The 27,294-nt window shown below is 50.9% G+C and overlaps 2 protein-coding genes across 8 annotated transcripts in view; one reads left to right on the forward strand and one right to left on the reverse strand.

The window, feature by feature from the left end:
- MNT (MAX network transcriptional repressor) overlaps positions 1 to 16,498 on the forward strand; it is a 34,215-nt gene extending 17,717 nt beyond the window's left edge. Inside the window, exons 5-7 of one of the 2 annotated variants that reach the window (XR_013184828.1) lie at positions 8,006 to 8,198; positions 9,718 to 10,571; positions 10,606 to 16,498. Coding sequence is in view for 1 of the 2 variants with exons in the window: in XM_054647143.2 (XP_054503118.1) it covers positions 8,006 to 8,198; positions 9,718 to 10,424 (900 nt within the window). In the remaining variant the exon portion in view is untranslated. Of the gene's footprint in view, positions 1 to 8,005; positions 8,199 to 9,717 lie in introns of both variants that reach the window. The other variant, XM_054647143.2, reaches the window with a different exon arrangement.
- Positions 16,499 to 18,028: 1,530 nt separating this feature from the next.
- Positions 18,029 to 27,294, reverse strand: part of SGSM2 (small G protein signaling modulator 2) — a 37,763-nt gene continuing 28,497 nt past the window's right edge. For 5 of the 6 annotated variants that reach the window (XM_054646726.2, XM_054646723.2, XM_054646725.2 and 2 more), the window contains 10 exons: positions 26,866 to 27,011; positions 26,314 to 26,442; positions 23,635 to 23,817; positions 22,980 to 23,333; positions 22,199 to 22,323; positions 21,694 to 21,776; positions 21,113 to 21,222; positions 20,614 to 20,710; positions 19,771 to 19,938; positions 18,029 to 19,468 (listed from right to left, as the gene is read on the reverse strand). In XM_054646726.2, coding sequence (XP_054502701.2) covers positions 19,380 to 19,468; positions 19,771 to 19,938; positions 20,614 to 20,710; positions 21,113 to 21,222; positions 21,694 to 21,776; positions 22,199 to 22,323; positions 22,980 to 23,333; positions 23,635 to 23,817; positions 26,314 to 26,442; positions 26,866 to 27,011 — 1,484 coding nt within the window. In that variant the 3' untranslated portion in view covers positions 18,029 to 19,379. The remainder of the gene's footprint in view (positions 19,469 to 19,770; positions 19,939 to 20,613; positions 20,711 to 21,112; positions 21,223 to 21,693; positions 21,777 to 22,198; positions 22,324 to 22,979; positions 23,334 to 23,634; positions 23,818 to 26,313; positions 26,443 to 26,865; positions 27,012 to 27,294) is intronic. The other variant, XM_054646724.2, reaches the window with a different exon arrangement.

A 27,294-nucleotide genomic window follows, 5' to 3' on the forward strand; every position in this document is an offset into this window, starting at 1 on the left:
CCTGTAAGGGGACTGCAGCCCAGGGTTTGGGAATGCTGCTGCATGGTAGCTGGTGTGTTTGGGGGCTGTTGCTTGTTCTGGTTGCCACCTGCTGTGGGAGCTGGCATGGGAGGAGAGACAGCGCGTGGGCCCTAACGAGAGTAGGGATAATTACAGCGTGGTTGCATGGGCTCTATTTTATGTGTGACGTTGCAGGAGTCGCCTGTCTTTGAAACGCAGCAAAAGCCCCAAACAAAGCAAAGGCAGCCCCTCAGCCCAGCAGAGGAGCTGCAGCGAGGGCAGCAGGGGCATGTGGGTGCCACGGCACGGAGGGCAGCTGTGCCAACAGCAGGGCAGCCCCACTCTCCTGCACAGACAGAGGTTTGCACCCAGGCACAGCTCTGCCTCATGGCCTCACGCAGGTGCTGGATGGGTTTGCCTTTAACAGCCGGGTTTGTGTCCTCCCACTGCCACCGCGGCCCTGCCAGCGAGGGAGAAGGATGGAGAGCAATCCTCTGGTGACCCAGATCTGCTCTGTGGGCCGTGGGTGGAGCTGCCTGGGTGTGAGTAAGTGGCACTGACCTCCTTAGGTGCATGGGGAAACAGGAAGGAGAGGTGGTGCGGAGGATGGCGCATCTCTGAGTCACCGGCCCTCGGACCTGCTGCTGTGCTGTGGGGGAGTGCTGCTGTCAGAGCCCTTGGCTCCTGGCACCAGCATCACCTGCCAGAACTATTCTGGGAGAAGCCCTCACTTTCCTGCTCCCTGGACAGGGTCCCTTCAGGTGTGCAGCTTACCTGTGCCGTGTGCCTGTTGGCTGAGCCAGGGTGTAGGAATGGGAACAAAGGGAGGGCTGCGCCCAGGACCCATCCAAAACTCTGCCTTGGCTCCTGCAGCAGCTGCTCAGATCTGCCTGCAAGGAAAATACAGAAGCACTGCAGCAAGTGGATGTAGGGATAAAGTGTCTGCTCAGAAATCTCCTCCTCACGCCTGGCAGACAGCTCTGGCTGTGGCTCCAAGGCATAAACCCGCCTGTTGCCCTCTGGAGCTGCTGTCCATGCATCATCACAAAGGCTTGGGAAGAGTTTTGGGGTCCTGCATCCAGCAGTCGTGTTGTTAATAATAATAATAATAATAATAATCGCTTCTTGAGATGCAGCATGCTTCATTTCGGTTTGCAGAAAATGATGACACTTAATCTCAAAAGCATATTTCCCACAATTCTTTTTCATTTCAAATTTTTTTTTAATTTAGGTGTGCAGAATTAAATTTGAAATTAAAAATTATCAAGTTTTAATTTCTCAAGTTATTTTAATTTTTTTGGGATCATTTTCTAAATAACAAACACACCATGGTATTTCAGGGTCTTTGGGGCTTCTGGAATCCACTGGAATCATTAGAAATATCTCATTTGTTTCCTGAACAACAGAGACTGGTTAAAAAATAAAAATAGGAAAAGCAAAAGACATGGCCAAACTGAACACCAAGTGATTGCAAATCATACTTCAGTTATTGTAAAATTGAATTTCTTGTGTCCTTGGGAGTCATATCAAGGCATTAAACCACATCTGCTTACCTGGTGACAGCCAGCATGGGGCCAGTAACTGGCCTGAGGATGGCTCTGCTTTTCCTTGCTTTGCTGTACTGTGGGTTCCAGTTGGTTACTGCCTTTTTGTTTTGTTTTTGGGGGTTTTTTTTGGTGGTTTGTTCGTTGTTTATTTTCTTCTGAATTTATTTTTTGTCTTCCTGATTTGGATCATTCCTGCTCTCTGCCCCAGTGACTGTTTGTACTTTGTCCAGAGTGTGGTGCTTCAGGAGGCTGACTCTGACAGGTCGGTGCAAACAGCCACGTTCCAGCCTAGTTTTGATCACAGATTAAGGCCTGATGTCTTTTTTTATCAGGAGCCTGAAGTGCAGTTATCAGTGCGAAATGATAAATGTAAAAACCAATGCATGTTCTCGTTTTCCATGATTGCTCCAGGCATATTTCCTATTCTTGGAAGTATTTCTGTCTAGAAGTTCATCCCTATGCCTGCAGCCAGGTTGAGCAGTGGTGGGTGGTGCCCACCCTGCTGGGACCTGCTGAAAGGTGGGTCCAGCCTGTGCAGCGGGGATGGGCTCCTTGCCTCTAGTCCCTGTGCTCGTGGGGCTGAGGTCACCTCCCAGGACACAGCAGCTCTCCTTGGCTGCTGTCCTCGTCCTGGGCTCGGCCACTGGGAGTGCTGGGTCACGAGGCTGCTGGCAAACACCCACGGCCTGGCTGTCGGTGCAGGGCTCGCACTCACGGGGAGCCAGGGGCAGTCTCTGCTTCACCTTGCAGGCTTTACTCTGGTTTAGCTCCTGGTGTGAAGTTTGAGTTTGAAATCTTGAGAGGCTGAAGCTGGGGCATGAGCACTGGGAGCCTGAACTCCTTGTGCTGTGGCTGCCCCCATTTGCACACAGGCCCCTGGGGACCGGTCATGGTGAGACCCTCGCCCCGCTCTCCCGGCGCTGAGCACAGTCTGTTAACATCTCAGGGCTTTGGGTCAAGCCCCTTGTGATTTTAGCTTGCTTTTGGGGAAAGCAGGACTGGGGTCCTGTGCTGAGGCACGGGCTGCCGTGGGGTGTGGCTGTGGGTGCTGGCAGTGCCCGTAGTGCTGTCATGCTCTGTGGTGGTGCCCTGGTGCCCCACCTGTGCTTTGCTGTCAGTGGTACCGGGCCAGCACATCCGGCATCACTGCGGGATCTCATCTCTGAGAGCCGGCAGAATGAAGCAGTTGCCATGGAAACCATGGCTTTGGTTCCCGTGGCAACCAGCCGGGGTTCACACACGGCTGCTTCTTGCAGACAGAGGGGCTGGTCGGCACCGGCGGGCAGGGACGGGTCTGGCGGGTGCTGGCACCTTGGAGGGTGCAGGGGAGGGTGCAGGGGTGGCTGCAGAGGCTGGGGACGCCGGCCTGGTGCCGGGGGAGCTGGCTCCTCACCTTGCCAGCCCCGCAGGCCCTGCTCCTCGGCAGCAGGTCGGGTGGGCTTGGGGCGAGTGCTCGGTGTCGGTGCTGTGCCGTGAACAAACTGCTTGTGGCAGCTGAGCAACACAGACAAATTATAGCACCATTCGAATCAGGAATGCCCAGAGTTCATAGGAGTGATGGAAAATCCCCAGATCCTACAGGTGAGTGCCTTGGCCAGTGGAGTTTTGGCAGCTGGGGCTGTTTGGGTTCCATTTGGGACTCTGTGGGAGCAGCTTGTTCCCCAGCATCCCTCTGGTCCTGGTTGGAACATTTGTGGAGTCAGGCTGGTGGATTCTTGCTCCTGCTGTGAATCTCCTGCACAATGGCAGTCCCAGCAAGAATAAGATCCTTAGGATGTAGTTTTTTTTCCATTACATATAGGAATCAAAGCTCTGTGCAGCAGTGGAGAGCCTGACCAGCTGGTCTGGTCTGTGCTGGAGGTCCTGCAGGTCAGTGGCAACTGAGGAGCCCCTGGCTCAGCATGTCCCTTTCTCTGGCACCAGCTGTGATCCCCAGAGCAGAGAGTTAAAGATTATCTGGCTCAAAATTGCAAATCACTCTCCTGATTGCTTATTGATGAGGTATTTTCAATCAGCAAATGTTACAGAAGAAAAGAGCTGAAATATGCTTTGGAAAACTCATAATTGAAAGTGTGTTTTTAAAACGGCTAATAAAATGTTTATGAGGGGAGCTGTGTAATAAGGCCTTTTAAACCTCTCCAATGCCAGCCACAGGGCCAGCAGCGTTCCTGAGGCAGGTGCAGGGAAGGCGTTGGGGGCTTTATTTCTGTCTTGACAGGAGAGTGAGCAATTTAATTACAGCCGGCTATAAAATGGAAAATTCTTTGCAGTGACAAATGACTGTTGCTATACAAGGAGAGCAGGAGTTGGTGTATGGTTTGTTTACCAAACGATGACAGGGAGATGCACACAAGGACCAAAGAGTGGCTGCAAACCAGCCAGGATAGTGGGCACAAAGTGGGGAAGAGTTACCAGTGGAATTGTGTCAGGCCTTTGCTGTCACTGCAGTCATCTGGTCTCGCTTCAATAATCCAGGTGCACAAAGGCTGCCAAGGAGCTGACAGGTACAGGAGGAGAATCAGATACTCTAGGGGAGAAAAAGCAAACCCACATGTGGATTTTAATTTGGTTGCTGGTGTTTAAATAAAAGATGAAGGGACTCACCACTGCCCCTGTGTCCTTGTCACAGCTTCCACCTGCCCATGGAGCAGCCCCTGCTGTGCCCATGGAGTGCTGCCTGCCAGGGAGGGCCAGGCCCTTGCTCTGCTGCAGAGGGCTCACTCAGCTTCAGCTCAGCAGAACTGAGAGTGTTCAGAGAGGAACATATCTGCTTTCACCAGAGCCAGCAGTTGATTTGCAAAATTTACCAAGCATCAAAAGCCATAGATGGATTCACAAGAGTATGAGGAAATCCATTATTTCTTCCTGGGGTAGCTCAGCTTCCCCCTTGGCATGGCCTGGGCCTACTCTTTTAAGTGATGATCATGTGGAATTTATTTTAAGGGTGAAAAATAAAAGAGTTCTGAAGTCATAGCTTCTGTAGGTTCCTCACACTGCAGTGTAACAGTTGCCTGGGCAACCAGGGTTCCCAGTTGCTTAACAGGAAAAAAAGAAATGCTGCAATGATGGAGATGCAGACGTAAGAAGGAGGGTCTGTGCTGGAGCCTGGTGCTTGCAAAGAGTGAGAGGCCACCCCCAGCTTTGGGCTGCCCTCTGCAAACAGAACAGAGCTTGAGGGCCATGCCTGGCCTTCCTGGGACCAGCCCAGCCTGGCCTCTCCCTGAGGAAGTGGGAAAACAGAAATGCAGGTAACTTCAGTGATTTTTCTGCTATGGAGAAACAGGATCAGTATTTCATGAGCCAGGTTAAGTGTGTGTCCTCCAGGATCTTGGCAAGCACCTTAACTGTCCTCCCAGGTGCCAGCACCAGATGTGAACCCTTGTCATGGTCCTTCCCAGTGGCTCTGGAGGTGGATCAGGTGGCAGCTCCTGCCCTGCAGCTCACCCAGGCCTCTGCCTTACTGAAATTTCAAAGGAAAGGTGGTTAGGCATTTGTATGAATTTGTTTTATCAAAATTTTATTCTCAATTACTGTGTTGTTTGTAGTTTTAGGATCCCCTCTGCCCTTCTCAGTGCTACCATTACATTCCCCTTCTGTTGGAAAATTGCAAAGGCTTGGGTCTGGGGAAAAGTGTCTGTGTGGTTATATGTCATTTTAAAGCATCTGGTTTTGTATTGCATGGGATCCATGGTGATAGTGCTGACAGAAACTCCTGTTTTGGAAAAACATCCTGGGGATCAGTGGGAGTCTCTGAAGGTTTTGATGTGCCAGGGCAGGTCAGTGACCGCAGTCCCAATGACTCAGGGCTGGCTGTCACTGTGGACTTTGTGTTGACTGACGGGAAATCCTGGCACCTGATGTGGGCAGGATGACTTGCAGAAAATAATCTGCCAGGAGGCAGGTGCCAGGAGCTGCGTGTGCCTGCAGGAGAGCCACGGAGGCACAGGGGTCCCTGCTCCCTGCCCCTCCACGGGTGCTCCTTTCTGCAGTGGGGCCAGGGCTGTTCTTGCTCCAAGGCTCAGCTCCCAGTGCAGGGCACACTCCCAGTCCCTGCAGAGCCTGGGAGGAGACTGCACCCAGGTGTACCTGCAGAGAGTGGGCAGTGCTGGGGGAGGAGCTCAGAGGAGAGGGAAGAGGGCTCCAGTTAATCCCACCCAGTTCATTATTAGGCCAGAGCAGCTCAGCCTGGAGATGCATCTTTACCAAGTGAGCTCTGGTGAATTGCATCCCAGAATAGGTTTTGAAAGATTACGTGTGCCTCCAGCCCATCTGCTGCTCCAGCCTCCCCAGCAGCTCAGCTCCCCTTGGAGAGCACCCAGCCGTGCTGCAGCCCTGGGAGGAGATGCAGACCCAGCAAGGGGCTGCCGGGAGCTGGCGCCCAGTCAGGAGCTGGGACTGCTGGCACTGAGGGAGGCAGGGCCCACAGGGCTGGGCTTGGAGCAGTGCCATGTCCCAAGGCCTGTGGAGTGCCTGCAGAGTGACACAGTGAACTCCTGGCGCTCTTGGCTGGGAGACTCGTCCTGTGCTTGCTAAGGGTTTGCCTGCCTTCCCGGTAATTAAAAGTTTGTAACTAATTACCAGCTGCCCTGCTCATACTTTGCAGTAGCGCTTTCCCCCGGTGCTGGGAGTCTCCTCTGGCAGCAGGGAGTGAAGCCAGATCTGTTTGAATATGCGTGTGCTGTGCCCGCTGCGGGGATTTCTGCCTGCTCCTCTCCTGTCCTCTCGTGCCCTGTGTGGAGAGCAGCTTTGGGGAGATGCTGCAGAGAGGGACTGGGCTCATGTTTGCACAGCAGGTTTAGTCTCAGCCTTTCTTCTACGTGCCTCTTTCCTGATGACATAGTGAGGGGAAGACATTCAGACAAGTTGCATGCAAGTCTTGCGTGTTTAAACCTGATCCAGGAGTATGCACCTTCCTCATCACCTTCCCTCCATCACTCCCTGTCTCACCCACACCCCTTTGCAAGGCAATCAGAGCACACACAGCACATGACTTTTCTGGGTCAGGCAAAATGCTTTGGCTGCACTCGACAGGAAACAAACTTTAAAACTAGCCTGTGGATTTGGGCCTCAGCCACATGGGAATCTCTGGGCTACAGGTCAGGGCTGGTGCAGAGCCAGGATTCCAGGAGTCCCCATCCTTCCTTTCTGGCTGTCCCCATGGCTACTTCCCTGCCGTGGGCTGCTGGGCTTGTCCAGGACATGGTGTTGGTCTCTCTGCTGCCTGTTTGGCTTGAAAAGCAACAGGAGAGAATGAACTGCCCCCTTTGCCTGAAAACCCTCTGTTTTGAGGAGCTTTTAGCTGATCTGGAAGGAGAGGAGCTGTCTCCATTGATGCACCTGCAGTGGTTGTGCCCTGCTAACATACATTGTTTGGCTCTTTTAAAAATACTTCCTTTATTGCTGTTACTGGGACAAAGGTAGCGGCAGGAGCTGCCCTAATCTGCGTTGCCTTAGGCTGCATTAAAAGCTGGCTTTTAATGGCTTTAAGGTCCTTCCCAGCAAACCTGAGAGCTACAACACCAGCAGATCGATTGAAAGGCATGAGGTCAGGCTCTGATTGTACTCATCCTGGAGAAACTGAGAGAGAAATAAAGAGATGTGTTAAGACCATGAGCCTGGTCCTCTGCCAGGTGTGGGGTTTGCTTTTGAGCTCAGTGCTTGCTAGCAGTGAGGGAACAGGAGCATCCATGTGGGCTCTGTGTGGCTGGTATTTTCAGAAGTGTGTGTGGGATTTAAATTCCCAGTGTTGAAACTTAACTTGAGAAAATGGAGAGTCTGTATGTGGTTTTACAGATTTCACCTAATTTTGTCTCTTATGCATATAGTCAGTGTGGCCCTGGGCTGAGGGACCAGGTCCCTGACTGTGCAGTGCTATACTGATTAAAAAACTCATAAAACAGGCCTTGGAATAGTAGGTCCCCCTTGGGAAGTGTGGTTTGTATTTCTCAGCAGTAATGCTGGGCAGTGTGGGGCATTTCTCTGTATTGTGCTGACTGATGCAGCAGCTCCCCTGACCTTCCCAATGGATGTGATGATTCCCAGCACCAAGGGGGCATTAGCAGGAGAGGACAACAAACACCCTTCCTTCCTGTTTGACCTCAGGATTTCCCCATGATGCAGGGGCTTGTACCTTCCACCATCTCCTCTAGGTCAGGAGCTCTTGCTCAGAAGCTCATCAGTACTTAGGCTTTTTCTTTCCTTCTAAGCATTTCCATTTTGAGGGCTTACCAGTTTTCCCTCAGAAAGCAGATGTTCAACCAGAGCAATACTTTATGTGCCAGCTCTTGTCCTTCCCTTTCTGCCCGCATTTGGTAGGTGTAAATACACCTGAGCATGTTTTACACCAGCATAACTGGCAGTATGAAATAATGAGCTGTGGACATGGGAGTGACCAGATTAGTGTAGGTTATTCTTGTCTTTGTTCTCATGATATTTCTTTTTCTTTCCTTCGACTTCAGACTTTAAAGAGGAAGGAAAAAGAATACGAACACGAGATGGAGCGGCTGGCGAGGGAGAAGATCGCCACGCAGCAGCGGCTGGCAGAACTGAAGAACGAGCTGAGCCAGTGGATGGATGTTTTGGAGATTGACAGAATTATTCGACAGACAGTTCAGCCAGAGGATGACCAGGCATCTACCTCGACAGCATCAGGTACCCATAACTGTTCTCTTTTTTTCGTAATTATCTTGGAATGTCGTTGACACAGTTACATGGAGTGGTAGGGATCTTAATTCAGCAGCATCAGGGTTTCTTTGCATTCAGAATAAAGTAAAAGGTTTTGGAGTTTTTGTAATGATTGATGTTGCTAACAACACACGGCTGCTCATGTGAAGTAAACTGAAACTTGTGCATCAGTGTCAGGTAGATACAACGTGCAGGTTTGCACATCCAACCTGCTTGTGGAGATAAATCCTTGCTTTCCAAACTTAGCTCTTTTCTTGCACAGTTCTGCAGCCCTGCTCATTAGAAGTGGGCATCCTGGTGTATTTGTGTGGATGTGCGAGGGTGTTCAGCACATACAGAAGAAGGATTTGGTACAGGGAGGATCACCAGAGCATTTGGACAACTTGATGAGCCTTCACATTGCGTGAGGAGGATTCACAGTGAAGATGAAATGACACTAATGGATATCTGACATGCGGTTCCAGTGAGAGTTCCTGTGAGATAGGAGAATGCACGCTTCTCTCCACGCCAGGGATCTGCAGCAGGAAGAGTAGGCAGTCTGTGGATGTAGAGCTTTCCAGAGACACGGAGGCTGTAGCAGTGCAAAAGCATTCCCAGCAGTTCCTTCAAGTCAGCATTTGCTCTTGGCATGCCAGGCAGATGATATGGCAGGTTCTGGGAAGGGAAGACCTGAGTTTGTTCAGGCTCATCACCTCTGATGGTAGGAGCAGCTCCCGGTGTAGTCTGATGGAAGTTGAGAGTCCCAGTGCTTTGTCCTTACAAGTGCCAGCTGTTCCCTCTGCAGTGGCCTCTGCTGAAAGTGACCACATCAAGCTGCTGCTTCCCAGAGCTTGGGAAGGGGAAGTGGCTTCCTGGTGCTCCTGCTGCTTCTGTGTCTCCTGAGATTTTTATTCTTTGCTGCATGGCTGGCACTAGAACAGGCAGTGCAGGGTGCCGGGCTTGTCTTCCTGATCCCAGGGCTAGTATGTTCCTGTTTTATGCTTCCTTAGTTCCTGGACTAGACAAGAGTCCATTTTCCAGAGCCAGATGAGAGACTTGCTGCCATGTTTCTTCATGGCAATTTCCTTCCTGCTCTGGGAGCAGAAGGAGTGGTGCCAATCAGTGAAACAACTGGCCAGGAAAGGAAACCCTGTTCCTCTTCCCAGAAGGAGCCCACTTCAGCCCAGACAGCTCAGCCAGGTGCTTTCTGTCAGCCTCTGCTCATGGTGCTCCCCTTGCTTGCCCAGTGAGACCTCTCAGCCTTTTGGGAGCACCCTGCTCTAGCTGGGTTTTTGAGCTGTCACACTTGCCTGGTCCTTGGCCCACAGGCAGTGGGCTGTGGGCTGTGCCATGCCGTATCATACTGTGCCATTGTGCCACCAGCCTGTAGCTCAGTGATGCCTCCTGTACGTCTCTTCTGCTGATGCTGCCTTCTAGGGAAGCTCGTTGGTCCGGTTCGTGCTCTGCTTGCGTTGTTATGGGAGTTTCTTCCTTTCGTGTTTTCCAGAGGGTGAAGACAACATGGATGAAGATATGGAAGATGACAGGCCAGTGAACTCATTACCAAAACTCACCCAGCGCCAGCACCCAGAGCTGCTGAAAGCCGTCCCCCCCAGTGCTGCTCCCCCCCTGCCCACGGTCCTGCCCCCACACGTGTCCATCCAGCAGAAGCCCCACGCCCAGCCCTCCCTGCAGACGCAGGCACTGGTCCCGCCGCAGGCGATCGTCCCCGCACAGACTCACATCGTGGCGGCCTCGACCGTGCAATCGACTGTTATCGCCCACACGGCCACCACCCACGCCTCGGTCATCCAGACTGTCAACCACGTCATTCAGGGGCCACAGACCAAGCACATTGCTCACATTGCACCTTCCACATCCAGCCCCGTGCAACTCACCACTGCTGCTCAGCCCATCGGCCACATCACTGTGCACCCGGCCACCATCAACCACATGGCCCACCTGGGCCCACAGCTGCCCATCTACCCCCAGCCCGTGGCCGTCAGCCAGCCCGTGGTGAGCCACATCGCCCACACCATCTCACACCAGCAAGTGAACGGCACGGCGGGCCTGGGCCAGCCGGCCGTGATGGCCAAGCCGGCCGTGGGAACCCAGGTTGTCCATCACCCGCAGCTGGTGGGCCAGACGGTCCTAAACCCCGTGACTATGGTGACCATGCCGTCGTTCCCGGTGAGCACGCTGAAGCTGGCCTAGAGGGGACGCTGCACGGCGAGGTCTTGTTGGGAACCTTTCCTAAGGAAACTCCGTACATTCCAACCACGCCCGGCCCGGCGGGAGGAGGCGCGGAACGCCCAGGGCAGGGCGGCGGGGCCGGGCTGTGCAGGTGCCCGGGCTGTGCAGGTGCCCAGGCTGTGCGGGTGCCCGGGCTGTGCAGGTGCCCGGGCTGCCCCCGTACCCGGCCTGTCTCAGTGCCCAGCCTGCCCCCGTGCCCAGCCTGCCCCAGCACCCTGCCTCCGCCGGGACGGGGCTGCGCCTCGCTCGGGGCCGCGCCGCTGAGAGACTTCAAAGACAGTTGTTCATGGTGATTTTTTTTCCTTTTATGTGTAATGAGTGAACTATGGATATGATGTTCTTAAGACTTTAATTTCGCCCTCTTATGTGTTGCTTCTTTGTAGAATAAAAATTGCTGATCTCTTTATTGAGACATTGCGTAGAATGGGAAAAAAAAATCATAGAAGTCTATATTTATATATATGTGTGTATGTGTGTGTATATATATATGTATATACATATATATATAAATATAACATTTGAAGGCCTTTTGTAAGGTTGATTATTTTGCAGGATTATGAGACAAAATTCATTTTTGGAGGAAGAAGCCAGAGTGTCCTCTCTAAACAAGAAACTATAAGATAGATGGTTTGGTGGACCAGAGTACAGTGACAAAAAACCCCCAACAACAAACCACGAGTCAAACCATGTTAAAGGTATTTCCCATCAATATATTACATTTCAAAAACCATCTAAAATCACTGTGACTTGTTATGGCATTTTAAGGAAATTCTCTGTCCTGTCTAATAAAAGGAAAAAGAATACACAACCAGACTTGATTTGTTGCCATTTTATAAATGACTTGATTTTATAGCTATGTCAAAAAAATACTGGTTTTTATTACTTTAATGATTGACAGTGCTTTGTTTGGATGTTTTTGGGGGAATTTGTATTTTGTCTGGCTTGGTTTGCTGATGCAATAATTGGTTTTGCAGATCTCTGTGCATGGCATGGCCCTGGTCAGGGTCCCTCCTGCCGGTCCAAGCTCCCCCAGGTTTCTTGGGTTTGTTGTTTGGCAGAGGCACACGCTTTGTGCTGGCAGCTTGCAGGGCGTTGCTGTGGCCTGGCGAGTGGAACCTGGGACAAGAAGACATAGAGAAATGAGGTAGATTTGCTGCATGGGTTAATGTTTGTTAGTTTGTTCTGTCCTTACCACGCTTTGGTGTGGGAGCTGGTGGGTTTGAAAGGGATAAAAGGGGATGTGGTTCCCTTCCAGAGCGCAGGCAGTTCAAGCAGCTTTGTTCCCTTTGACAGGGAAGCAGTCTCTCCTTATGCAGGATAAGGCTTTGCTGCAGGAGATCAGTGTGAGCTCGTGTCTGACCGTGAGACGTGCACCAAAGAACCCTCATCCCTCAGGACCCTCCTGTTCCCCCTTGCCAGGGTTGGGGCAGACCTGTCTGAGGTCTGTGGCAGATCCCAGAGAGCCAGGAGAGGAGCAATGCTGTTGGGCTCTGCTGGTCTCTGCCAGCCTGCCCAGGAGGCTGCTTAGGGTGTGTTGTGCTGCTCTCTGGATGTTCTGGTCCTTGCACAGTGTGTGTAGCTATTGCTGTGAATGATCTCCATTCTGTCTTCCTCTCTTTTTAAAACAAATATTCCACAGTCCTTACTGCAGGCAAAATGCTGCTGTAGCCAGCAGCCCTTCCCCTAGGGCAGGATGGGAGGATGGTCCCACACCTGCCCAGGAGCTTTGGAAGAGGAGGAGGGGGTGGCTGAGCCCCTCACGGCGCTGTGTCCTGTGTGGGGCTGGGGTCTCCTGCAGGAAAACAGCATCCATACTCTGCCCTAAAGACCTGTTGACTCTGGCAGGACTTCAGCCTGTTGGGGACTGGTGTGAGCAGTGTCAGGGATGTCATTGAGAACATCTGCCTGTTCTATACTGTCCCCAAATAAAACTGGTCTGGAGGCAGGAGAAGTGACTGCAGAGGTCAGGGGTGATTGTGCCTTCTGAGCAGGTGTCACTGGGAATTCTGTGAAGTCTGTTCATAAAGCCCCAGTTACCACTTGTTTTATTTTTCTTTCATGCATTCTTAAGTTCAGGAAGATCTTGGCTGTGCTTGCCAGCACAGCTCCTGCAGAATGGACAAACCTCGAAGGATTTCTTTTCATAGAACCCCATTTAAGCAGATCATTTGTTCTCATTCCAGTGCATCATTAACACTGGGGGGTTCTCAGAATTGCCAGGACTTTGTTGTCCTCTGTCCCTGCAGGTGCTTTCCCAAGGAGGCCATTGTGTGCCAGTATTTGAGAGATAGGGTTGAGTATGGCTCAGTTGCTCCTCATCAGGAACTCCTCAACGCTGAGTATGTGCAACAGGGTCACTCCCTTCTCAGGAGGGAGTGGGGCTTTGCCCTCTGCAGCAGTGTCAGGAGGGGGAGGACATGTGCTTCTGCCTTTTTTTACTGTTCTGACTCACAAAAGAGCAAATTCTCCCCATTGAAGGAGAAGGAGCCAGGTTGAGAATGTGCTCAGTGCAGGAGTGTTGGCTGATCCCCAGGGAGATGAGCTTGCTGCTGGGTTACTGAATGGCCTGTGCTGTGTGGACAGGGGTGCTGCTGCCCTCATCCTCTACTCCCTTATGGTTTGGAGCAAAGAGTGCCCCTGCCTTGCCTAGTCCTGTGTCTTGGCCAGTTTTTCTTTCCCCTTGGAATTGTGCCATGCAGTCTGTCTGTCTGATCCCCTTCATGGGTGTTGGCCTCCCCATTAGGAGCATCCCCCTTGGCCTGCCCAGGAGCTGCTCCAGATGTTGTGTGTACCCCTGTTCCCATCTGCGTTTTTCAGGGCTACCAGAAACATTCTGTGGGATTTTTCTTTTTGTTTTTTAAGTCAGCGAACTTCTCTCTATTCTGTGGGAAGAAGAGCAGCCACAGCCCTTCCCTTTCCACCTCTGTTTTTCCTGCTCAGAAACTTTGGATTTACACTGATGCTCTTAGAAATCCCGTTCAGTACTGTATGACAAGGGGCACTTTAGGAATGTCTCTCCTCCTTTGATATATGTTTTCCCTATGGAGAAAGCTATATATAAATATATATGTACACTTGGGGATTCCTAAGATCTAATTTGTCCCCCAAAAAACCAATAAATATATGAAGTTTACAAGAAATCTCTTCTGTTGTTGAATAATATTAGTTATTGGTAACCATGCCACAGAAACAATAGAAAATGGGGTTTCTGCATAGTAGTTTGAGAGGGTTTTCTGTCCTGTCACACCTGGCTTGGAGCCTGTTGGTCAGTGGAGGTGGTTCTGCCGAGGGCACAGCAGCCCACACGCTCCATGTGCTGCTGCCAACAGCCAAAGGGTGCTCAGGAGCTGGAGCTGTGCTTGGAGCTCGGGCAGCACGGCCGGGGGCGTTGGCAGCTGGGCAGATGTGTGGGCACTGTGTGGGCACAGAACCCCGCCATGGCCTCGGGGGAGCCTCGTGCTGGGCTGTGCCTGCCAGAGCCGCTGCCAGCTCACCCGCCAGGGGGGCAGGCAGAGGGCAAAAACCCAAACTGCTGCTTTAAAATGATCCTCAAAAAAGCTCTTAACGCTGACACTTTAGATACAGGAATGTATTCCTGACCTCACCAGTAGAAATTTGCCAGATCTGTGTAGTTTATCTTAGGCAGGGAAGTGATCTGATTTCCCGTGTTCTCTGCAGTTGCTTGTGTGGGATCCAGAGGTAGTGGGTCGTGTGTCCCTGGGGACAGCTGGGGACCCTCGCGTGTCCCTGGGGGCAGCTGGGGACCCACATTTCACATGGGGAAGTAAGGCTGGAGCCAAGCTGCTGCCGTCGGGGTTTTTCTGCATGTGTGTGTGTGTGTCCATCTGTCTGTCTGTGCTGGGGCCGAGTGTTGGATGTCAAGGCCAGACAGGCTCCAGTGTCACCACTGGGCCCCTGGCCACTGGCATGGCTGAGTTTTGGTTTCTTGAGCAGAGCTGGACAGAGGGGACGGCCCTTGCAGAGGCCTCTGCTCTCGAGGTGCCCACGGCATGTCCGGGGCGTTCATCATCCCACTGAGCCGGCTGCTGCCGCTGCTGTTGGGCTCCTTGTCTTTTTTTTTCTTTGTTTTATTTCAAAGTGGCCTTCTGTAACAAAAGAAACAAAAAAAATGCCTTTGGGTGGTTTAGGTGGAGGTGAGGTGTCGCTGCTGTGTCGGTGTCGGTGTGGTTGTCCGTGCGCACGCCTGGTAGATTCCTGTAGACATGCAATGCAAGGCTTATTGTGTCTGGTTTTTGTATGTAGCCTGTGTCTCTTTGGACTGGTTTGCATCCTGAGGGCGTTTTTTGCATTTAAAGAAAAAAAGTGAGAACTGTTCCAGGTTGGGTGGGTACAAGGGGCTCTGGGGACCTCCCGTGTGCCAGGGGTCGGGGGGAAGGTGTCTTCTGCCCCTTGTGATGATGTGGTCAGGGCTTGTTTGGCCCCTTTGCTTTCTGTGATGGGTATCCAGTGTCCCCACTGTGTCTGTGGGGCGAGCAGCCTTGGCCAGATGAACCAGGTGACCTCGGCTTACCTGAGCAGGACTTAGGCTCAGCCTGTCTGGGTGTTCAGGCACTTGCTTAATTAGCTTAGTTAGATACGTGGCTGCTGCAGAGGGCTCCTGGAGCTGGAGTGGAGGTGGGCAGCTCTGAGCACTCACAGGTGAGGCTCCTCTGAGACTTGGCATGTTTTTTTCTGAACAGTTGTTCATTCCAGTCTTATTTTGATTCTAAAAGCTATGGGGGTGAGGAGATGAAAACCCTCATACTTATGGCCTGTTTTCCATCCCTTGTTATCATTTGGGACAGATTAAAATGGATTATAACACTGTCTTTAGGTTATTTCCTCCCTGAGTGAAACATCAGTTGTTAGAAGCAGATGTTTAGTTTTAAGGAAAATAGGCTGTGGGTAGAATCAGTCATGGCTTCTTTCTGTCCCTGTTATACAGAACTCGATAATCCAAACTTGAACTATTCAAATATCAGCCCGAGCCCAGCACTGGATGGTGCAGGCTTGGCAGAGGTTGTGTTTGGCTGTTCCCAGGCTGGCTCACTCCTTGCCTGAGGCTGCTGATGAGTGAAGGAAGACCCCATGGCCTCTGTCCCTGCACTGTTCGGGCAGGGACGGGGCTGTTCTCTGCTGGGATTTGGTGGGAATGGGCTGTGGGATGTCATGGTGCTCCTCATCAGGACGGCATGGCTGGTTCTGCTCTAGCTCTGGATGAGGCCCATTGATTCACCCATTCCTTGTGCTTTGAATAGGAACTTGAGTGTGAGGGAGCAGAAGTCACCACCAGGGAAGTGCCCCAGACTCCCAGCCCGTCTCTGAGGCTGTCCCTGGCAGGCAGGCAGGCAGGGCCTCCCCAGGCTGTGCTGCTGTGGAGCTGCTGTGCCAGAGCCCTGTGTGATGCCTTATGGATGCCTTAACAGCCTGAGCCAGGAGGGTGCTGGGGCTTGGCAGAGCCAGGGGCAGGGACTGACGGCGACTGCCCAGCCATTTATTGGCTTCTGCTCAGCCCCAGCCTGGCCATACTGGGTGAGGAGCCGTGGTGGGAGCGGGCACCCCCTGCTCTGTCACTGCATGTGACCCCCCCTCCTGCCTAAAGCATTTATTTATTTCTTTAGTCTCGCTGTGCTCCCCGCGTTAGGAATGTGTCACTGGAGCTGCTGCCTGAGCCCAGGCGCTGCCATCGCTGGCCCGGAGCCCCCGTCCCTCCCTGCACCTCACAGGAGCCCCCGTGTCGCGCTCACCTGGGCAGGTGCAGTCTGTGTTTACAGTGAGGACGTGTCACTGTGTTACCAATTTACTGAAATACTGAATATTGACAAACTAGACTGTAAAGATTTTTATGTGTTTGGATACATCTGCTATGTGAAAAAGCAACTAATTTTGTACATATTGTATTTTTACTATTCAGCTGTACAATACTGGCTCTTCATGCTCCAGAATTTAGGTATCCAACATGAATGATATCCATGTAATAAGCACTTGCCTGAAATAAATATAAAACTGAAATAAACATGCACTGAAATCGGAAACAGGTTTCTGCATTTGCTTCCCTATGCTTTGCATGCAGCTCCCTCACTTTGTTTGTGATTTCCCAGTTGAAGAGCGAAGCCTTCCCTCCCTCCAGATCTGCGGGGCTGGAGCTCACCCAGAGCAGGCCCAGAGCTTCCCGAGGATCCAGCAGTGCTCTGCAGGGGAAAGCAAAGCCTTTGCAGCTTCAGCAATCTGTGAGAACCCAGCAAGTGGTGCCGTGTCCTGTGCCCTGTCCTGTGCCCTTCTCCTGCTGAGGAGCCCATCCCAGCCCTGCTGCAGGGCAGAGGGGCCCCAGCAGCCCCATCGAGGCCCAGCAGAGCAGCCTCGTGCCCAGGACCCTCCTGCTGGGCTCTCCCAGCCCTCCTGGGCAGCCCCACTGGGTGTCTGTCCCTCCTGTGCCGTGGGCTGGGGCTGCCCAGGGCCAGCAGGGATGGGCTGAGCAGCGCAGCCGCACCTGCCTCACCTGGAACTCTCTCTCTCCTGCAGGTGCTGCTCCCCCTCCCTCGTCTCCAGCAGTGGATGTGACAGACGTGGATCCAGCACTGGGCAAGTCAAACCCCAGGGTGGTGTTGGGGCAGCAGGGCAGGGGGGGGGCTGGACCCCAGGTGGGCTCGGGCAGAGGGGCTGGGGGGGAGCACCAGGGTCTAAATAACTGCATTAAAAATTATTGAGGCTGTGCAAAGGACAGGGTGGGGACGTGTGGGAAGGACAGAGGGACAAGAGCCAGCTGTAACCCCAATTGTGGTGCTCAGGTGCCCTGCCCACCCCAGTGCCACCATGTAGACAGGTGACCGCAGAGGACACAAGGGCACTGGAAGTTTATTTAGGCCAACATGTCCTTGGATGCACTTCATAAAGGCCTGATCCTTGTTGATAAAGATAAATACCTGATTAGCAGCTGGAACAAGCAGTGTCTGAAGGAGAGCTGCACCCACGCCAGCACACAGAGGCCTTTGTTGGGCCCTTTTGTGGTGGAATGAGAAAATGATCTGTAACTCCCCAGGGACTCATCTCCAGGCAGGCCTGTTTAGCCTAAAAACCTGGAACACTGCTGCAAAACCTGCAGCCAAGCAGCCAGGTGAGACTGAGGAGGGACCATCCCTGCTGCAGAGGAGACATAGCCAGAGGAGTTTAAGGGCTTTGAACAAGGACTGGGAGTGATGGAGGAGGATCTCTCCTGGAAGTCAGCAGCTCAGCTGGATTCAATGCAGCTGCAGCACAATCAGGCCTAAAATTTCAGGATGAAACTCTTACTTTTTAACACTTGTGATAAGCTTATTTCTGTTCCTGGGCTGGGCTGGCTCAGGCTCAGCCAGTGGGTACATGAAAATTACCCTTAAAGTAATTTAAGGGACCTCGGGAGGCTACTTAATGGTGACCTATTTATTGCCTTGAGCACTACAGCCCGTGCAGCTCATCAGAGAAACATTAATTACATCTTGCCCTATCCTCCCAGACAGCCTCATCCCTGTTCTGTGGCTGGAATCACCTCTGGGGGAGAGAAATCGCTCCCAAAGAGCTCCATGGGATGCCTTGATGATAAGTATTTATTCATAAGTTACATTTAAACATAAATAATTGAGCAATAAAGAGAATAGTCTGCTCTCAACAAAAATAAATAATACACAACATTGATAAAATCCAATCAGACAGAATGTTCTAACAAATACAGCAAAGTTCACAGATTGGGTTTGTGTGAAACAGCTGTACAGAACATTCCCAACATACCAGAGGAAAATAGTGCAGTATTATCTGTACATCCATCACTCCCTGGGCTCTGGGAGTTGGAGGTTTTTCTGACTCTTCTCATTCTTTTAAAAAATATTTTTCCAGTTTTCAAGGGGACAGACACAGGGCTGGGCAGGGGCTGGGGCACACAGAGGGCTCCACACCCGAGCAGGGGCTGCAGCAGCAACTCAGAGCCCCCCAGGAATTCCAGCTCCTTCACCTGGCAGGGGCTGGTGAGAGCAGAGCCTGGTCTGTGTCTGCAGCACCCCTGACAGCTCTGCAGGGCAGGGAGGAGGAGGAGTGTGCACTGAGGGCTCAGGAGGAGGCTGGGCACTGCTTCCTGCTCTCCGTGGCAGGGACAGCCATGGCCTGCACAGCCCAGGGAGCAGGGGCCTGGCTGTGGGCTCAACCTGCTCACCTGAGCAGCACAGGGCAGGGCCTGGCAGCTGGGAGTGGCCAAGGGTGAGTTTGCAAAGCAAAACAAAGGCAGGTCTGTGTGGGCCATGAAGAATGAGCAGTGAGAGCCAGTCAGCCAAGGCCAGACTGGTGTTTTAGCCCATGAGCTCATCACTGCTCCCATGAACTGTGGCATTTAGGTTAAGGCCATTCTCCCAGCCAGAAACCTTATCAGCTTTAATCACTGCTAAATACAAACCCAAATGTTTTAGCAACATGAGCTCAGACACATTCTCTTCCATGTTCAAGGCAAAGACAGTGAGGCAGGACCGTGCTCCTCCAAGGACCCAATCCAGGGCTTGCAACAGTGGGCCCAGCCTTGCCTCCACGGCAGCTTCTGGCAGAGCACACAAGGTGCATCCAGGCTTTACAGGTGCAGTAAATCAAAACAGAAATGGTGCAGTTTGTCAAATTCCCCCTTTCAACACCGCAAAGATGTAGGCAGATGTCTTCTAGAGAGGGAAATAGAGAATGCAAAAAGGTTTTGTCTAGAAATACAAAGTCAGTGTAACAAGGACTATCAAACACCAACCTCATCTGGTGAAAGGAAAGTTTGGGTTTTAAAAGTCTGTTACTATCTCCTCACTATTTATTACATTTCATGGAAGATGCAATTAAAACACCATTTGGAATTACAGTGCAAGGAATGCTCCCTCCAGTGGCTCACACGAGGCCCCAGGCACGGCCTGTCCATGGTCACTTGTTCTCAATCAGTGTCTGCACTTTGTAGACAAGGTCTCTGGCTATCCTCAGGATCTCAGCAGCATCGTGGTGCTCAGCCATTTCTAAGAGACACAGACAAACATCTTAAACTCGCAGCACCACCTTCCTGCCCTGGCACTGATACTCATGTAGCATTAGCAATAATTAATTACTGTAACAAGCAGCAATCCCAGAACATTCCAGGGGGTTGGTTTTGGAGAATTAAAGAAAGAAGAAGTGGATTAGTCCCTTGTGCTGCAGGACCTGGCATTGAGACTCAAAGCTTAAAATGATCATGAGTTTGTCACAACAAGAACTGCACCAGACAGTCCCAGGAAGGGAGAAGGAGCAAAGTCCCATTACTTTTTATCAAAATGGCTCTTACCATTAAAAAACTTGATAATATCAGTGAAGTCCATGTTGTTATCACGGATAATCTCTCGATAAACTTCCACAAGTGCTAAGGCAATGAAAAGGACAAAATGTTCTGAAGAGATGTGCTTTGCTGCCCAAATAACTTCCCACACTGTAAATACATCCTCGTACAACAATTCTGAATGGGAATAAACATTACAAGAGCATCTGATTATTCAACTGACCATGTCCCTCCTCTCTCACCAATGTCTACAGGCCTCACTCAGACATGAACAGACCCTGGAGACTCCTCCTTCCCTCTCCCCTCTCCTTCAGCCAGCTCCTGTCACTTGTGCATGTAGGGCACAGACCTGGCTTAAAGAACAACACCCACAGCCCAGGAAGGAGCCTGAACCACGGGGACCATGTGAGAGCAGCACAGGAGGCCTGGGTGTTCTGCAGGGGACCTGTCAGCACCAACCCTCTGTGGAGTGTGCTTGTGCAAGGGTCCTGGGACCAGGGCTGCTCCCTCACTCCAAGTACAGCAGCTCCTGAGCTACTGCTGAGCTGCTCCTTGTTACCACAAGGATGAGACAGGAGGTATCAAAGCTCACAGATGAGTAGGATCACCTTTTTGAGCAAACAGGCATTTGAACTGGGCAGGAACTTGGCTTCAATCACATCATCAGGAATTTGCACTCCCCTTTCTAAGCCTGGACTTGTTCCAGTGCTGTTTCATCTCAGAGCTGCATTACCTTTCCTGGCTACAGACTCTGACCCCAGCAGCCACTCACCATCTTGACAGACACACATCAAAACACAGAGCTGCTACAGTTCTACACAACCCTAAACTACAGGCACAGAACATTATTACCTCTTTTAAAGTCAAGCAAGAACCAGCGATAGCAGAAGTAAAAATGAGTGTAATCTCCATTCTGGTGCATCAATTCAAAAAGTTCCGAGTCCAGAATCTAGAATGGAAAACATCAGCAGTCAGGATGTGGTCTGAAAACAGCCAAGGTCAGAGGTGCTGGGCCAGAGCAGCTGCTCAGCACAGGAACAGCCCTTTGCTGTGTGTGCCAGGGCTATGACCTGGGTGCCCTGAGCTGGGGAGTCACAGTTCATCTTCACCATGACTTTAAAGGGCCAAGGAACGAGGTGAAGATCCTTCTGATTTCCAACAAGTGGCAAATGTCCATCTCTACCTCCCCCCCTGCTCTCAGGCTGTAACTCTACAAATCCACTCACAACTCCTCCTCGCCAGCTCTGAAGCCACACCTGAGCCCCTGGAGCCCCTTCACTGTGGCATGAGGTGAGTGCTGAGCCTCTGGCACAGCCTTGTCTTCCTTCAGATCCCCTCAGACCAGACTGACCTGGATGAGGGACCGCATGTTGGCAAAGTGTGTGTCCATAGCCCCTCCGTTGGGGAAGTTCTGGCTCATCCTCTTCATCAAGTGGCTGAAGCAGCTGTAGGCCAGCTGATCTGCAGGGACAAGGCAGACACTCAGTGCTGGTAATTGTGGGACTTCTTGAACCAAAATAATAGAACTGCAGGGCTTGGGAAAAACAGGGTCTTCCCCTTTGCTGTTCTCTGAATCCCAGAATTCAGATGAAAGAGACGTTGGTTCCTGACTCTGGACCATTTTTACTAGTTATGTTTCAAAGATTCCAGCCTGCAGTTGACTTTTCAGCATCAGCAACTCCCAGAACACAGTAATTTTACTAACTTTGGTAAAATTTAATCTGGAAGTCAGCGAGTGACATGGCAGCCCCAAGACACTAATGTTGGCCATTTCAACAGCCATGGGTGGAGAAAACACAAATCAGGAGCTGTAGGTTTGATTTTGCTGGTGACCCAGCCCTGGTTAGTGCAGACAACTCCTTCTGAAACAGCATTTCTAAGGAAAGACCTCACTAAGGATACCAGCATGTCCCAAAGGAAAACCCTTCCTACCATTGTCAAGAATAACCATCAAAGGAGCCAGGAGGTCACACATGCCTTGGACATAACCAACTTCTAGGTGCTCCCAGACGTAGCTGTGGAAAGAAGAAATCCTTGTATTGAAGGCTGATTCCATATGTGAGATCAAATCCTAAGCAGCTGCTGAAGGTGTGAGTCCCAGAACCTTCTGACTCTTCCCAGAGTATTTCACAGCCCTTTACTGTTTGCTGCCTGCATAAAGTAGCCCTCTGAGCTTGGAGGTATCATCTTGATCAGGAGAAACCCAAACCTCAGAGGACATTCAGAGAACAGTTCTCTAAAACAGGGTCTGTCACTTGAGAAATCTTCTCAAACCTGCATTCCAAACTTGGACCCATGCTCTAACCTGCCATCCTTCTGGCAAGTTGTTTTAAAGTCATTAGTGAGAATTCTTATTGACTGTTATTTGCATATTATTACAGTTTATAGATTAGCTTATGGATTGTGATGAAAGTAGTTGGGTTTACAAGCTCATTACCTGCACATGACATTTCGGAGCTTCTCCAGGTTCTCAGCAGTAAAATACCAATAATTCCGGTCACATCTCTGGACATCTTTATCAATTCTGTGCAAATTTAAGGCAACAGTGTCCAATAACTCTATCTAGAACAGAGAAGTTTTAGTTAGATCTGCCAAGTTTACAGCATTCCCAGGACTCTGTGCAAATTTGCTCTGAGAATCACCAAACCAGAAACAGTACAATTATACTCTGAGCAGATGAGGGCATCGAAATACTCAATTACTGTCAAAAATGCCAGGTAAAGCACATTTGTTTTCACTGGGAAATGTGCCAAACCTGTCTTATTTCCAAATGACTATTTCCAGCTAAATAACTTCAGCAGAGAGAAGCAAAAACTATGCTGCTGGGTGACAGCAAGAGTAACAGAGGTGGTGGCATCTTGAATCTAGGTTTAGGTTGTGGTTCAGTTTGACTAGATGGAGGCTTTAGCTTGATTTAAATAACATTAGAATCTTACAAGCAGTTCATTGTCCACACTCCCAGGCACTGGAAAGTTCTAACTGCTACAGATGTACCACACTGATTGTCTTGTCCTCCTACTTAAAAAAAACCACCCAAATATTTCCACTCTAGCTCAAAGTCCAGATGAAAAGATTTGGATGGAAAAATCCTCAGTTCTCATCCCACCCGCTGTAGTTCTAGTTTGGGACTCTCTCTCATGAAGTCCTATCTGAAAAGTACCAGTGTTTGCTAAAACGGCACTGCTGTGCAGAGGTGATGGTGCTTCATTGTGACCTACTGTGTAGGACGCGGCGCAGACCGAGGCCACATCCACCAAATAATCCTGGGAGCCCAGCTGGGAGCCCGGCTGCTCCTCTGGGACAGAGTCCTGCGGCTGCAGCAGCCCCGGCTGCGCTCTCTGCCCGGTGCTGCCCCCCTCGCCCTCCTCCTCGGGCCCATCCTCGAAGGAGCCGCCCTGGCCGTCGTCGATGCTGGACAGGACCCCCGAGGCCACCGAGTAGTTCCTGGACGAGGGCAGCCCCGAGTCGGGAGAGTCGAACTCGGCGGCCGTGGGCGGTGCCGTCAGCACGGGCTCCTCCTGCCCCTTGGGGTCCTGCTCCGCCGGGTCTGTTTCATCCACAGAAATAAACACCTGCAAAACCAAACACACACCTCAACATGTGCTCCGTGCTGGCTCGGACGAAAGGAGCTACAAGGAGGAGGTCTGGAGAGCTGTTCCTCTGCTGGGAGGGGATCTGCCTTCCTAGGTGAACCTTTGAGCCCCTTAGGCACGTCCTGCTTCACAACAGCTGTAGGCTGCCCAAAATCCAGACCTGCCCTTCACTCTAACGTGGGCACACCACAGCTCCAATCTCTGCCCAGGATTCAGGAGCTGTGCTAACCTCTGCAAATGCTGAGCACTGCCCACCCCAGAGTGGGCAGGGAGTACCTACATCATTGCTGATGGTGGAGTCCCTGTGGATGAGCCGCTGGACGTGGCTGTCAATGCTGCTGCCCGATGAAAACTTGGCCAGCGTGGCTGAGTGCGACTCCTTCTCTCGCTGCTTCACTATGACCTCGCAGGCCTTCCACTCAGCCATCACCTTCTGGTACCTCAGAGCAATGTCTGCGTCCACCTGCAGACAGACACACGGCCTGAGACACTGCCCTCCTTGCCAGAAGGCACTGGCAGGAAACAGGAGGGACAGCTCTAAGGCAGCTGCAGGGTCTCACACTGAAAGCCCAAAGGGTGCTGAGGCCCTCTTGCTGCAGCAGCACATCCCTGTGGCTGGAGAGGAGTACTCAGGTGTTGGGTATTAAATGCAGGGAATTAATAACACTGTAGGCACCAGAAAGGGTCTATATAAGCAGGGGTATACACTACCAACAGCACTGTGCCACTGTGACAGTGACCCAGGACAAAACAAAAGATGTCATGTGAAACCTCACACAGAAGTCAGATGCAGTCTATGGAGAAAGCACTGCCTCTACCTGCATCATCCCTCATTCTATCACACCTCCTTCCAGCTCCTCTGTTCTCCCTCCAACGTAGCCCTTGTGAAGAATTCCAGGTCACAGGTTCATAGACACCAGCCTGTACAGAGTCAGATGCCAGGAGAAACTCTGGATCCCAGCTCCCACAGCCCGTCCTGTGGCTGCACTGTGCATGGCCAAATCTATCCACACTGGGCACCACAGGAATAAACCAGATCTTTGTCACTGCTGGCTTTCTCTTTTGAAAGACAGCCACAGAAAGCCCCTTGAGCTGTTAAGGGACATGTAGCAATTTTACTGCTCTGTCACTTGTCAAGAGCTGAAGAGAAAGCACAATTGTGAGCTGGCTGAGCTGCTACCCGAGCGTTGCTGCTAAGAGCTGCAGGCTCTTTGTCACTTGAGGTAGCTGTCGAGTCATAAATCATAAAATACAGCAGTTAGTGGAGGGCTGGAGGACAGCCACATCTGGGAGTGCAAAAATACCATCAGAAGACAAAGATGATAAATCACCTGCAATGACTTCAGTTTAGGACACAATGAGTTTCCTGTACATGCAGGTGTTATGACTGTTTTCATGTCTCTCATTTAACAGACTCCTACATTCAGTGTAAACTAGGTCTCCCAACAACCCATTCCTCTGAGGAGGCAGCTATTACTTGTGTTTACTACTGGCGTGAGTAGCTCCTTACAATTCCAGGTAAGTTTGGAGTACCCCTGGGTCAGAAGGGTACACACTCAGGGAGAAAAATCTTCTGTAGGAGCCTGTGTTCTGCAGATCAGATATTTTCTGTCTTGTAACATCTCTGTATGAATTTACTGTAATTCCTATCATACAGACTCCAGTATTTATCTCTTCTTGCCAAATCTCCTATGTTCTAGCTGTACAAATGCACGTGCCCTTTGGAGATGGGGCATCCATGAGAGATGGCTTCACATCTCCCACTCAAAACTAAGCATCTGCATCCTCTTGTTCATTTCCAGACAGACCTTTTATTTCTACACGTGGATCATAAATCTAATAGTTCATATACTTGTGGAGATCAGAGACAGCAAAATGCAGTCTATGCAAGAAACCTCCAATATCCTTGCCTTTCTTGAAAATCTGAGATTAAAAAAAGAATGGAGCACTGCTCAGTAGAACATTCCTGATGTACACACTACAGCCAGAAAATCTATAATAAACCTCTACTAAGATGACTGGATTCAGGGGGGACAGTCTGGACTGTGACCCAGTTTGAACAGTGAAGGGCTCTGTTTCTCCATCTGTGTTCAGAACTGGCTTTTAAAGATTATTGTGAGTAAAACAACTCAAACTGCCACACCAATGTTGGTTTAGTGCCCCATTTGCAAGACGCTGATTTGTCCATGGCAAGGCTCGAGGTCAGGCTGTCCTTCTGCTCTGCAGGTGCTCACAGGGATATAAATTACCCCTTGGCATGTAAAGTAATTGGGAGTTAGCAAATGCCAAATGTTTTGATATATAAACCCCTCCTTATCAATTTAATCCAGAACAGAATCAGCTACTGCATGAGTGCTACCTCCCTGGTAATAACACTAACTGAAAAGCTGATTAATGTGTTAATTATATTCCAGGCCAAATCTCATTACTGTTCCATCCAGTTCAGCCAATCTTTGGGTGATGTCACAAAAGCAATGTTTTACCACCATACAATAACTCCAGAGGGTCCATCTGGGCTGTTCCCAGCTCCAGAAATGTCCATGCATGCAGATGCAGCACCATGGAGAAAAGGTAGTTATTTCAAGGAGCAGTCTGAAGTATAATTCAGCTAACACACCATATAAAAGAGGGGTGAGTAGAATTCCCATCCAAATGTCAATGTCTCCCCAATTGTATAAGTGACAAATCTGTGCACACAGGGTGTGCTCAGGGCATGTGCCTGCCACAGACAGAGCTGAATGCAGGTTCCCTGACTGCAAGAAAGAGAGAACTCTCATTTAGTGGCATTCAGACATTAAAACACAGTATCAAAACCCCTCTGCTAGCATGTGCTACTAATGTTTTCAGTAGTGTTTTTCCCTTGGGAATATCACAAAGTAATAAAGACCAACAGTTGCTATTCAGAAAACAAAATCTACTCTGCAAATGTAACTCAGATTCCACGGAAGCTATGGCTTACCTGGTCCATCTCCTTCTTGGCCATGCCAAATTTGTAGTGACCTAACAAGAATGGCCACACTTCCTTCCGAATCTCATGCTGGACCCCACCATAATAGACTCTTCTTAGTAATTCCAGTTCCTTGTAGTTCTACAGTGGCCAGGAGAAAGAGGTGTTGAAGGCAATACATCAGTATTTAACTCAGGTACACTCAGAGACACTTCACACTGAGTACAGAGACAGTGAAATACATGCAGGACACTAAATAAATTCTGCAGCTTGAGCCTTTAGGATCTTAGCTGAAATCCAGCCTAATATAGGTTGTCATGCCTTCCATAAAAAAAATCTAAATTTGAATAGATCAGTTGCTTTGATAGTAACTTATATCTTTGCCATCATCAGAGAAGCAAAGGAGAGAAGAGACTGTAGGAACTGACTCTCTCTGACGAGTTGAGAAGTGCCCCTGGGGTTGAAGACCTTCAATATTTCGAGGGGCCCAGTGCAGGGGATGATGTCCTGCCCAGCGCAGCAGCGCGGGGAGCCCGTGCACGCGCGCTGGGGACTGTCACTGACCTTCCTGTCCTTCTGGTACTTGCTCCAGAGCTCCTTGGTGAGGCCGGCGGCGGCGCAGGCGGGGCGGTCGGGGGGCACGATGCTGTGGTTGACCAGCGCCGAGAGGTGCGTGCGCACCGTGGACAGGTGCCGGCAGTGTGCCAGCCCTGCAGACACCGAGGGACAGCTCAGCCACGGGGCCGGCCCAGGGACGGCCCTGCCTGGGCTGAGCTCGCTCTGCACCGTGTCACAGTGAGCAGTTACAGCAGAGCCAAAGGCTGAACAGATGGACACGGACCAGAACATCCACGCCGTGCGTTCCGCTGCCGTGTAAAACTGTGTTCTGTCTCCACTGGGCATCATTCCTCACACTGCCAGCAGCAAACCCCACAAATACTGAAACCCACTGCAGCTACATCCACCCTACTGCCCTGAATTTAGGGGCAGACT

Source organism: Agelaius phoeniceus, chromosome 20 (genome assembly GCF_051311805.1).
Source record: "Agelaius phoeniceus isolate bAgePho1 chromosome 20, bAgePho1.hap1, whole genome shotgun sequence".
Classification (NCBI taxonomy): Eukaryota; Metazoa; Chordata; class Aves; order Passeriformes; family Icteridae; genus Agelaius; species Agelaius phoeniceus.